The sequence below is a fragment of the Macadamia integrifolia genome, chromosome 2, assembly GCF_013358625.1.
Source record: "Macadamia integrifolia cultivar HAES 741 chromosome 2, SCU_Mint_v3, whole genome shotgun sequence".
Taxonomy (NCBI): Eukaryota; Viridiplantae; Streptophyta; class Magnoliopsida; order Proteales; family Proteaceae; genus Macadamia; species Macadamia integrifolia.
In genome coordinates this window covers 8145260-8157865 of record NC_056558.1, presented here as the reverse complement: position 1 = coordinate 8157865, position 12606 = coordinate 8145260, and the positions used below count along the sequence as shown (strand labels likewise).

The 12606-nt window shown below is 37.5% G+C and overlaps 1 protein-coding gene across 1 annotated transcript in view; it reads left to right on the top strand.

Annotated features, from left to right (window-relative positions):
- LOC122071912 (copper-transporting ATPase PAA1, chloroplastic) overlaps positions 1 to 12606 on the top strand; it is a 35463-nt gene that overhangs the window by 21941 nt on the left and 916 nt on the right. The window contains exons 10-16 of the mRNA XM_042636388.1: positions 2742 to 2792; positions 2903 to 3075; positions 4328 to 4460; positions 6720 to 6817; positions 7432 to 7672; positions 8787 to 8990; positions 12136 to 12216. Of these exons, the coding sequence (XP_042492322.1) occupies positions 2742 to 2792; positions 2903 to 3075; positions 4328 to 4460; positions 6720 to 6817; positions 7432 to 7672; positions 8787 to 8990; positions 12136 to 12216 (981 nt within the window). The remainder of the gene's footprint in view (positions 1 to 2741; positions 2793 to 2902; positions 3076 to 4327; positions 4461 to 6719; positions 6818 to 7431; positions 7673 to 8786; positions 8991 to 12135; positions 12217 to 12606) is intronic.

The window sequence follows — 12606 nt, the reverse complement described above, 5'->3', positions numbered from 1 at the left end:
TAAGGAAACAAAGGCCAAAGCAAAAGAAAATTACAACTGAACAATATTTAATCAGCAACAAGGCTACAAAAAAGGGGGGGGGGAGTGAGAGCCGGGGCCAAAACTGAGAAGCCATCAAGTGGGGGGGATGAAGTCAACCTGCAGATTCCAAGAGGCAATGATGAGAGAATTTCTTGGGGTGCGGGGGACCGAGTGGGTATGAAGGAATGTAGCTTAGACGTGACATCAAAGAAGATAGCTTTCCAAATCTTATCCGGAGAACGGGATTTGGAAGTCCATCTACGAATGTTGCGTTCCATTCAGAGGTGGTTAATGGTGGCGGGGAAGGCTAATTTACCAATGGAATCACAAATATAGGGCCCGGAGAACGTCATATGAATCTAGTTCCACTTCCTGTGAAAAGGGAGAATGGGCCTTCTGGTCGGCCAGCATTTGGACAGGACAATATTCTAGAAGAGGGAGGAAAAGGAGCAAGAGAAGAAGAGGTGAGGAATGTCCTCAATACCCAGGGGGCAAAGGCAACAGGCAGAGTTGACTGGGATATGACGATGGATGAGGAAGGCTTGGGTGGGGAGGTAGTTTGATGGGCATCGCCAAAGTGTTAAACTATGACGGCGAATGTGCCCTTTAAACCAAACTACCTTGTGCTAGGGGACAATCGGAGAGGGGGTTCGGATGAAAGACCAGGCGGAGGCAGAAGAGAAGATTCCATTTGAGGAGGGAAGCCAGATGCATTTGTCTGTCCTCCCACGATGGCCAGGGGGAAGGGGAGGGAGGGAAGACCATAGGTCAAGAAGGGAAGGAGGAGAGTTGGGAGGAGACCAGCCGGAGGGGGAGAGGATAGAGGAGACTAAGGTATTAGAGGAAAGGCCAGAAGAGTAGGGGGGATGATGTGGGAGAGAATGCCCACAGGATGCCAGGGGTCCTTCCAGAGGGAAGTGGACTAGATATTACCAATCTTGAAGAAGATGGCAGAGAGGGCAGGGGGTCTGGGGTAAAGGATCTTGCACCAGATCCAGGAAGCATCAGAGATGGAGGGATCAGTCCAAAGGGAGTTGGATTTGAGCAGACCGGAGTAAATCCAGTCAACCCAGATACTCTTATGCTTGGACACAATCTTCTAGATGAGCTTGAGGATCTCAACAGAATTGGTGGTTTTGATTCTTCTAATCCCTAGACCACCTTCAGCTTTCGGAAGGCAAACTTTCTTCCAGCTTAAGGGTCTAAGGAATTTAGAGGAATCAGAGCCCTTCCAGAGAAAGGAGCAAAGGAGACCTTCAAAGGTCTTGATAACTGAAACAGGAAGGGCAAAGGTACCAGACCAGTATAGGTACATGGACTGGAGGACCGATCTAATCAAGGTAAGACAACCAGCAAAAGAGAGGAGCTTGCCTTTCCAGAGTTGAAGCCTTTTCCTAAGATTGTCTAGCATAGGGGCACAATGATGGGCAGAGAGCCTGAAGGAAATAAGGGGAGGGCTCCCATAAGGGCAAAGAGGAGCTTCCCTATTTTCTCTCTCCCATAACAATCATTGATCCTTTTTTCCTCTTCCATTCCACCTCATCAAATTCAATCGTTTAAATATTTTATGATTGATTTTATTCTGGAAATTGTTTATTCACATCTAATGATTTTTCTCTCAAATTTGACTGTTAGATCTATGATCAGATTTGGCTCATATCTTTCCATCAGATCGGGAACTCTTTCATTCGGTGGGCCCATTACCCGCAGGTCAAGCAGATCCATCGGATCTGATTGATCCTGCGTCAAAAGGATATTGATAATGGATACTATGCATACATGTGCCTATGCTACATCTTCTATTCAATGTGCACAGGGTACTTTTGTACTTTAAAATGAAAATTTTCATCTTCCTTTCAGTAAATTGGTGTGCATCAAATGCTCCCTTGTTATTTCCAGAATGCATATATTTGTTTTGAAAATCGCATGTTGAGTAAGAGGTTTAGAACTGTTTTATCATCATTAGTAGTTACTACTAGTAACATATTAAACAAACCTGAGGTAGTATGTAGCTGTAATAATAAGTACTTAGCAACAAATAATTATTCATTATAAATCACAAATCATTCAAGATGATATACATCTATATCAGTTTGGATGTGATACTCGGCAAAAACAAGCAAGAAAAACTATGATTCATGCAAATTTTTTTAGAACATAATTCAACCCTTTGTTTGATGTCCTATCTGCAATTTGATGAGCTTTAATGCACATTTTTGCTTGTTTAATCACCCCCTATGTTGATCTTGAGTGTAGATGGGATCTATTTGGGTTATGGCCAAAAAAATCAAAGTAGGAAGAAGTTTTCTTTCAGAAACTATGATTTTTATGTTTAGGCTGCTCAGCTGTGTCTCGAGTGTATCGGTCTGTATTGGCCGGTATCTGTGTGTATTGGCTCTGTACATGAATCTTTTATGTACTGGTTCTGTATCGTATCAACATGGCCAGTCTTGATATGTATTGACCCTATTGGTACTTGATACCATGTGTGTGATGTGTGAGCACACACGTTCACATAATATAATGACATATTCATCAGTGATGTTCCATTAGTGATGTCAAGACTTGTAGTGAGTTAGGGACTGGAATTTGTTATTTTATCATTTAGACTTTTCTTAAGTTTGATAAATTTTGTCATTTTTCATGCTATTAAATGAGTTTTGTTGCTCTCTATTTTATATAACATTCTTTTAACACTGGCTTCTATTTCTCAAGTTCAGGTTGTCGCTTGTCCTTGTGCGCTGGGCCTTGCAACACCGACTGCTGTGTTGGTAACCATTTTAATAGTTCCTTTGTTATTTGAGATCGCAATGAAGTTTTATAGTCTTTATACTTGTATTTGGTATCACATTTTAATTCATTTGAGTTAATACTTCTCTAGGTTGGAACTTCACTAGGGGCAACAAGAGGATTGCTTTTACGTGGTGGGAATGTCTTGGAAAAGTTTGTATCGGTGGACTCAATTGTGTTTGACAAGACAGGGACCTTGACGATAGGAAGACCTGTTGTGACTAAAGTGATGACTCTTGAATGTGATGGAGACAAAAATTCAAGGTTGAGTGGATGTTCAATATTTTAAATGCATTTACAGAATGCTGCACTACTCTGAATATCCACACATATAGTCCATTTGATAAGTAGGCTATATTGTTGACTAAATAAATACAAGCTTTTTTCTTTTGGTGCAAACAACAGAGAAGCTTAAGACCTCTAATTAGAATTGTGATATTTAAAGGAGTGGATTGCCATGAATATCTGATGGTTGATCCTCCATGCCCCCCTCCCCCCCACAAAAAAAAAAAAAAAAAATTTGTCTTGTCTCTTGTGTAACGAATTTTTTAAATTAGTTATTTATCATCTTTTCTGACTCGATCTCCTTATTGTGAAATGTGCACATTAGAAAAGGAGAAGAAGAACACCTGAAATTCGAAGCTTTACCAACTTCCCTTAATTTTTTGAAGCAGTTGCGGAGATAGTATAGACTTTAGTGCCTAGATGAAAATCCAGATGCTCATATAAGTTCTAAGCCTGCCTATGAACTGATTCATGAAAAAATTAGAACGTTATAAATAAATCAAGTCTAGTTTTATAGACACATGATAATGGAATTGCCACTCTTGGTCTAGAGTATAATTGTGTCCATGGAAGTTATGTACCAAGCAAGCTTGTTATATTAAAATCTTGTTTAAAAATTTTAAGCTGCTAGTATAAGAATCAATGTATTACAATTGCTGTACGTTTTTACTTTCACTGACATAAGAATGATATATGATGATGAAGAGATGTATGGAATTCTCAGTAATGAAATTGAATGGCTTTTCTTTATCCTTTACCCCCCCAAATATGGTACTTTTCAGCATAACTTTGACTACTATCTGCTTTTTCCATTTGATTTGTCTGGCCTATCTGCTGTGTTATTACGGCATATTGTTTAAACTTTCCAAAGGTCAAGTTAAGCTCAAGAAGAGGAATATTTTTGCCACCATTGTTGTGTGGTATGTATGAATCTTCTGGTTTATTTTTTTCATCTGAAAGATAGTTCTGTGGTAGAACAAGAGGATTCTTTATCCGTGTTCCAATATATATATATATATATATATATTTCCTAAATTGTAGATTTCAAGATTATTTCTGGGCTCCTTTGAATTAGTGGTGTAGTTTTGTCCTTTTCTGTGGAATTAAAGGATTCTGTATCAATGTCCCGAATCATGCATGTCAAAAATCAATTAATGTTGTGGATCATAATGTTAATTTATGTATAGGATTTGCTGTTAGCATAAAAATGAATGATATTCTTCTGGTCCAGTCAGAAGTCAAACCAGAAATGGTCAGAAGTTGAGGTTCTAAGGTTAGCTGCTGGAGTTGATTCAAATACAATTCATCCAGTTGGAAAAGCTATTGTAGAAGCTGCCAAGGCTGCTGGTTGTCAGAATGTGAAGGTAATCCCCAACTGCTGTAGATTGATGCTCCCTAATCTCATGTTTTCCCTTGTCCTGTCGTTAAACTAATTTTTTCAGTTTTTTCTTGTGAATAATGCATTCATTTGTCGCAATTCATGATTTGTCAAATCTCTGGCTACTATGACGTTATGAGATTGTTTTTCATATATTGGCCTGATCATTTCCTTCCTAGTTTCTAAAATATGCTAGTTGAATGATTTATTGAAGTTTAGAAGAAGTGTACCAGAACCTTTTTTTTTTTTAACTGAAAGAAACAATCTTCCACTCCCTTTCTCTCCTTCTCTAACTCTTAGATTCTACACTCGCAGTTTATATTCCAAATGCATATGCTTACCTTTTTGGGCAAGCAAAGTACTCAAAAGTTTTGTAATTTCATGGAGAGAAAGCAATGCATGATAAACTGAAACTGGATTTTACGACGAGAGTTTAATCCATGGTAGATAAAGCAATGCATTACATACTGCAACTGGATTTTATGATGAATTAAGGCAACAACAATGTATATATGTTGGGCCTTAATATTTTTAAATCAAAACAGAGACTCTGAGAAAATTTTAAGCAACGAGGAAAGAAGAAAGATATGATAGGTTTTAACAAGAATACCTGTGAAGCTCTCGGAATCTACCACAATTTCTAGCAGAAGAAATCTTTCAAAGTTATGATTATTAAATTGGAAACTATTTAACTTTTCTTGACTTAAATAATTTGCTTTTTTCTCTTTAAAGTTAAAATCTATAGACTCACATACTTAGGGCCCGTTTGGTATCGTTTCTGTTCCAGAAACGCCGTTTCGTGGCAAAAACGAAAATTTCAGTTTCTGTGTCAAAACGCAGTTTTTAAACGAAAAAATGGTGTTTCAAAATTTCAGATTTTTATTGGGATTTTTTTTTTTTTTTGTAAAATGGAACGAAATTGGGAAGACGGAACTCCATTTTGGAGTTCCGTCCAATCTCGTTTTTTCAGTTTTTTTTTCACTTTTTGTTCCAAAAAAACAGAAACGGACCATAAGTGCACCAAACAGAAGATTCTGTTTTTCGTTTCAATAGAACGAAAAAACTCCAGAAACCTTTTTTTAGAACGATACCAAACGGGCCCTTAAAGGCGGAGGGGTAGCAAACCAGTCCTACTTCCACCCAATTGGACTCAACGTCAGACTGCTTACTAATCCAAAGACATCGCAGAAAATAAATAAATAAAAGAAACTCCCAGTGCAAACTGATACTTGTCATTGTTTGTCATACCTCTCCTAAATTAACTCAGGATAATGACATTGTCTCTGACTATCTGGTAATTGAATATCCTTTCCAATGGCACCAAAATCATACAAAATGGATGAGTTTATGGAAGAGCTTTCAGTAACCTCCCATTACCAAATTAAGTTTTTCTTTTGACTAAGTTCTCCTATGCCTTTTCTGCTTCTTATCCTAAATTGCCCAGTCTTAGTTTCTTTCCTATAGTCATTTGGAGAATACTTCAGCATAATTGACTTGCTTGGGGCAAATAGTTTCATGTCTTACCTTCAGTTGTTCATCATCAATTCGTAAAGGGAGAAACTAGGCAACCTCATGCTTCAAACCGCATTGAATGCTGGGCCATTGGTTGAAGATAAAAGTACGTTGAACCCATATGAACTCTTACCATGAGCAGATTGTATCCATAGGGAAAATATGGTTTGATCAAGATTTGTTTCTCTCCGGAGTACCAAAAAAGCGAGCATACGTCATTATGAGCATAAAGTCCCAAAGTATGGAACCTGAGAAAGAGGCTGGCCCAACATAAATGGGATTTGATAGCTTCTTTATGGTCTAACATTCTTGCCAATACATTATCCTCATGGTTATGGAGCTCCACAGAATAAGCCTCAATCTGAGGTATGAATGAAGGCAGAATCATTAGTTCTGGTCATTGTGCATTGTTTGTTAGCAACTCTCCATGCTTCTTGTTCCTAAGTACAGCTCTATAATGGTGTCTTGTCTGGAGACTTTCCGCGGAAGGTCAGGATCTACCTGTGATTCCTTTCCTGCCAATATGGTCTCCTTGCTTGGATTCATGTAGCCGACCCCATATAAGTTGGGATAGGGCTGTCTCTCATTGCTGGCATTCTGTGGATTTTCTTTTTGGTTATTGTGCTAAAATCTTCCTTGGGGTGTTAGAGATAAATTATTTCTTCTTCTGTGTTAGAGATAAATTATTTCTTCTTCTTCTTTTTAATTATTTTAATCCAAATTATTATACCAGGTAACAGATGGAACATTTATGGAGGAACCTGGATCTGGTGCAGTAGCAACCATTGAGCAGAAAAAGGTTTCTGTTGGGACATTAGACTGGGTTCGGAGGTAGGTCAATTATCTCTTCATTTTTAGGTGAAAGTTTTCGTTACTATAGTTACATAATTGATTCCCTTCCATTCAGAACTGTTCTTTAGGAGAAAATGTTTTAATTCAATGCTATCAGCCTTCATTGCATGCTTCATATGTCATCTACTGACATACTCTGCTTACACTACTGATTAGATGGAACTCATGGATCTCCTCTACAGAAACAGTTTGATTTTATCCTAAAAAGATTCAAGGGAACCCATTAAACTCCTCTAAGTTGAAATAATAATAATAATAACGAGGTTTTTTTTTTTTTTTGTGGGGGGGGGTGGTTTAATGCATACTATAACTGCAGGTAAGGTTGCAATGGGAAGGCTGAGTTGAATTAAGTTTTATTCCAAGAGGGTTACATCAATTTAGATTCCTTGATTAAGTTCACATTTACCATTATGGCGTCATATTGACCATAAGACCAATAACAGATATGAACTCCAGTGGAATTGGAATCATCCCAGGAAATTTATTATCTGTTTAGGTTGAATGATCAATCTGTGTTCAAAATTATTCGTATGCTTGTTAGCTCTGCACTCTCTTGAGATTGTGTGAATCATTTTTATTTTTTTTCTTTGCAGGCATGGTGTTAATAAGAACCCTTTTCAAGAAGTAGAAGAGTTGAAGAATCAATCTGTTGTATACGTAGGAGTTGATGGTGTTTTAGCAGGCCTCATTTATTTTGAGGACAGGATTAGAGAAGATGCCAGGCATGTTGTTGAATCCCTATCCAAGCAAGGAGTAGGAATATACATGCTGACTGGGGATAAAAAGCACACTGCTGAATACGTGGCATCTGTTGTTGGTATCGCCAAAGAGAAGGTAACAATTTTGGACGAAACTATATATTTTCTGTTGCAGATCGAAATGTTTTTTCCTCAAAAAGCTAGAAATTTTTTTATTTTTTTATTTTTTTTTATTTTTTTTGGGGGGGTGAATAAAGAATTCATTGCCAAAGAGGAACGAACGAACGAACAACAGCCTCAAAAGGGGAAAAGAAAGAAAGAAAAAATAAAAAACCTAACCCAAAACGGGAGAGGCTCGAACAAGAGAGAGAAAATATGCTTGTTCCTTAGAAAGTCAATACAAGTAAGAAGAAATAGACACAAGTTTGGCTTTAATTTCAAAAGCTAGAAGTAGAACTTTATCGTGTTGTGGCAATTACGAATCCTTTTAATATGCAATTAGTAGTTTTAGCAATTCAATGAAATTCAAATGATTCTGAAAAGGTGATTATAGGTATTAATATATCTTACTTTATCCTTATTTGTTGTAACTTCTTACTCTAATGTAATTTCTGTAGAGTTTGGTAGAAATGTATGCAGGAGTTTCCTATCTATTGATGATTCACGCTGTCTTGAGACTTGTCCAATCACGTGAAAAAAAGGGAAAAATAGGCAAATATCTATCTTCCATGAAGTTTTGGAAGAGGTGGATTTTCCCCATTTTTTCAAAATTACACCAACATGTAATATCTATTAACATTATGCAGATGCATTAATAGATCTTGATGTGAGGCATATTTACTTCAATTATGTAGAGAAATTAATATGTTAAGATGTGGACAAATTTTCTTATTTTATCATTGTAAAAGTGGGAGTTATTTATCTTCAATCCTTAATTCACTACTTAAATTTGATGCGAGAGGTAGCTGACAAATTGGTTGTTTTTGGTTTGGAAAGCCTAAATGAAGTTTTACCAGAGTTGGGGAACAAATTGGTCCTGTGTTGTGAAAATATAGCATCAGTTGACATATTCCAAGTAGAAGCTAATGCATTTAAAATATGTTTGTATTTAAAACCATGCGACTTCACAAGTACATTTGCAATATCAACCCTGTTTAGACCTTCCACTATCTGGGTCGTACTCATATCTGCTTCTAAATTGCACCAATGTGATCTATGCCATTAAATGTGAAAAGCAATGTGGATGGCAGGTGTTAGCAGGAGTCAAACCAGATGAGAAGAAGCAATTCATCTGTGAACTACAGAAGGACCAGAAAATTGTAGCTATGGTTGGTGATGGAATTAATGATGCTGCTGCCTTGGCTTCATCAGATGTTGGAATTGCCATGGGAGAAGGTGTTGGAGCTGCCAGTGAGGTGTCACCAATTGTGCTTATGGGTAACAGACTTTCGCAGGTACCTACTTTTTACTATATCTTTATGCTATAGTTTTTTTTTTTTTGGGAGGGGGGGTGGTGGGGGGAGAATTTTATGCCCCTTTGGATGGATAGAGTCTGTTTAGATATAATTTCAGGTACACATGTATTGCCTCTGTTCTTCAATGATTGTCACTTGAATTTTCCCGTTCTGTCTGAAAAGGGGTGGAGGAAGAAAGGGAAGATATATAGACCACACTGTGGTTCCTTTTCTTTTAGATTTTGTTTTTCTTGTGTGAAATTTGAAATTTAAATGAAAACATGGCCAAAAAAACTTGAAACTCACAAATCCAACAGTATGCAGTATAATTGTCTTTGCATGTACTGATTAAGGTCACAAGTTGAGAGAAATGTATTACCATTTAGACCTTATGGTGCGGTCTTTTTTTTTTTATTTTTGGATGAAATATGGTGCAATCTATTAGTGGCATATACAATGCTATCCTGGGAAGAAAGAAAAATGGGCGCGGTGGGTTTTGGTTACTACTGGAATATTTGGCCATCTTTTAAGCAAGCAAAAGAATAAGTTCCTGATCCTCATATATTGTTGAATGCTGTCACTGGAAAATTGTAGGAGGAAACCATCAAATGGTGATCTTAACCCCTCCTTCATGATCTTGTAATCTTTGTGGAATTTCTTACTGGAAGTAGTCTATGCATCAAGGCTTTTCCCGCAGCTACTTGGAGTCAACTGCACAAAATCATCTGACTTCAATTCACTTGTGGGGAATTAAAAGGGTGGGATCCCCGTCAGGACCAAATTTTCATTGAGCAAGACCAGATCAGAATCCTACTCAGATCCATGCATGGGGATCCAATCTGATGCAGAGCCATATGGATCAAGTTCTGGTCATAACTGGGTATTTATGTTTAATTTAAGCACTTTTATATGTAACAGACATATTACCAGCAACATCCTTCCCAAGATCTGGACCCATCCTCGATCCAAGTAAAGATCCAAACTTTCCAGCCTACGTCCAACCCAAAATTTTGAAATTACCTAATTAAAGATACAGTTCAGTTAAATGGGTGCAGGTCGAAGTGGATCATGAATCTGACATGCCATTTTGTACCCTAATTCTACTGTATCTTGGTTCTATTAATTCATATGTCACTGTCTCTTTTAATTATAAGAAAGTCTTTCCTGTGTGTTACCATTTACCATACCCTCATTAGCACCATCAACTACAACCATGTCACTCTTCATTCTTGCATTCATTGGTGCCACTTTTCCATCTTAACATGTTTACTCTTCAGCTTCCCCCCCCCCCCCGGGTGTTAACTGTCTGCTTCATAATGCAAGGCAGTTTTAGAGATGTCCCTGCATAAAGTTTCACTTGCCAGTTTCAGAAGAAAATTGCTACTTTACCAATACTCTGCCTGAGATCATTGCTGTTTCTGATGGCCTTCCGTTTTCTTGGTCAATGGACACCATAGAACAGAGGTTGAGTTAGATTTCTGGGCTTCAACCTTGCAATTTCAACTTTCACTCAAGAATCAGAGTAAATATGGACTTTGTTGATCTGGATAATGCTTATGATGGAGTTTCTAGAGAGAGATTAAGTGGTTGGCAAAGAAGTGTTTCAAGTGAACATGTGTGCATAAGTTAAGGGTCAGCTTTAAGCCCATATATGTTTGCGCTAATCATTTTTGTGAGCTGACTATAGACATTCAGGATAAGGTATGCTTTTTGCTGATGATATAGCTTTGGTATATAAAACAAAAGCAAGGATAAATGTGGTTTGAATTATGGAGATCCATCTTGGACTCAGAAGGTTTTAAGATGGTGTAAAAATAGCAAAATATAAAGAGAGTAAGTTTGTAAAAACAATAATAAAATTGAGGTGGTGCAAAATTGATATAGTGAGATACTCCATAGTAATAATTTTAGGCACTTGGTTTCAATCATAAATAAAGAAGGAGAAATAATGATTGATGTTGCATAAAGAATAAGAGTACGGTGGATTGTGGAAGAAGTGAAGAGTTGCTTCTAGAGTGTGGTGTGATTAATGTATTTCCATTCAAACTCGAAGGAAAATTTTGTAGGACAGTTATAAGTCCAGTAATCATGTATGAGCTAAATGTTGGATGGTGAAGAAAGAACATATAAACAAAGTAGCTGAGAGAGTTTTTGAGGTGGCGTGGACATTTGCAACGGAGACCTTTGAATGCATCAGTGAGGAGAGTATTTGAGGAGCTAAAAGAGCCAGGGGGCAGGTCTAAAATGAATCTAGCCGTCTATGAGAAGTGAGGAAAGACATGCATGGCTTAGGGTTGGTATCAAGTATGGCCTTGAATAGAGTTGATTAGTGAAAGAGGATCCATGTAGCCAACCCCATTTAGTCGGGACGAGGCTGAGTTGTGTTTTACTCAAGAATTAGAGTTGTATGGCCTACATCCCTTTCAGAATTTGATGATCTTTGCCGCCAAGATTGGCTACTCATTTTCCACTAGTTAAACACCATGCTGATGCAGTGACCTATGCCTTTCTACACTATCTTTGTCATTTTCGAAGATAATTCTGACATGGCAGGTTAAGTTTTCTATTATCATATCATTGATATACTGAACGCTTATGGAGTGAGCTTTAATATAGTTTTGCTGTAGTCCAAATATTAAAGTCAAATTGTTCAACTTGACTGCTGTCTGTTGGTCACCCAACATTCTAGAAGCACTCTCTACTTCATCAACCCTACTTTCGTTCTGAAAGAAAAATCCTCTTCAATTATCTAACAATTTACTTTCCGTGAGTGAAGGAACATCCATAGCTTTTGCTACCTATGGTTGCCCTACAACCTAGAAGGCCCCTCTACATAATCCACCCCGTTCTAATTCCATAGGCAACATGTTCTTCATTCACTAAAAAATAACGTTCTACATGTGAGAAAAATATTGTAGCTTTTGCTACTTCTGGAAATATTGTAGCTTTTGCTACTTTTGTAATGCTTCAATAGTTTCATCTCCATGTTACCAACTCAAATTTTCATGTTTCTTTTCTTCAGGTATTGATGTTTGAAGGTTCTTTTTCTTCTCTAGTGTTATACTCTTAGTAACTTTTGCTTGCTTTATATGAGGGTCCTTCTACTATCCAATTGGAAACTGACATCTAGATAACTTTCATGCAGTTACTTGAAGCTTTGGAGCTAAGCAGATTAACCATGAACACTGTGAAGCAGAATCTTTGGTGGGCATTTGCATATAATATTGTAAGATTTTTTTGCCACTGAACAAACTTGAGTCGTGCTATCAAATCAGGAAAGAAGGGTTGGGGGTGGGAATGTGGAGGGGGAGCTCTGCTTTTGGAAGAACTGGACTCCCCTCATTGAAATCAAGATCGGTTTAAAATTTCTTAACTGATGAGAGAATTCTAATTTATAGTAGCAGTTCTCCCGCTAGGCCAGATTTTGTAACTCACAGCCTCCAGGTGCTCAATAAGTGCTTTTTTTTTTCAATGAGAAGTAAGTGCTTTGATTTTGTGATTTCCCATGACTCATCAAAAGAAATGCATCGATCTGAATTCTGGCAAATCTAGCACCTGATTGCAGGAATATTTTAGAAAAGGCCCCCAAATAGTTGTGGGATGTCTAATGTATAGT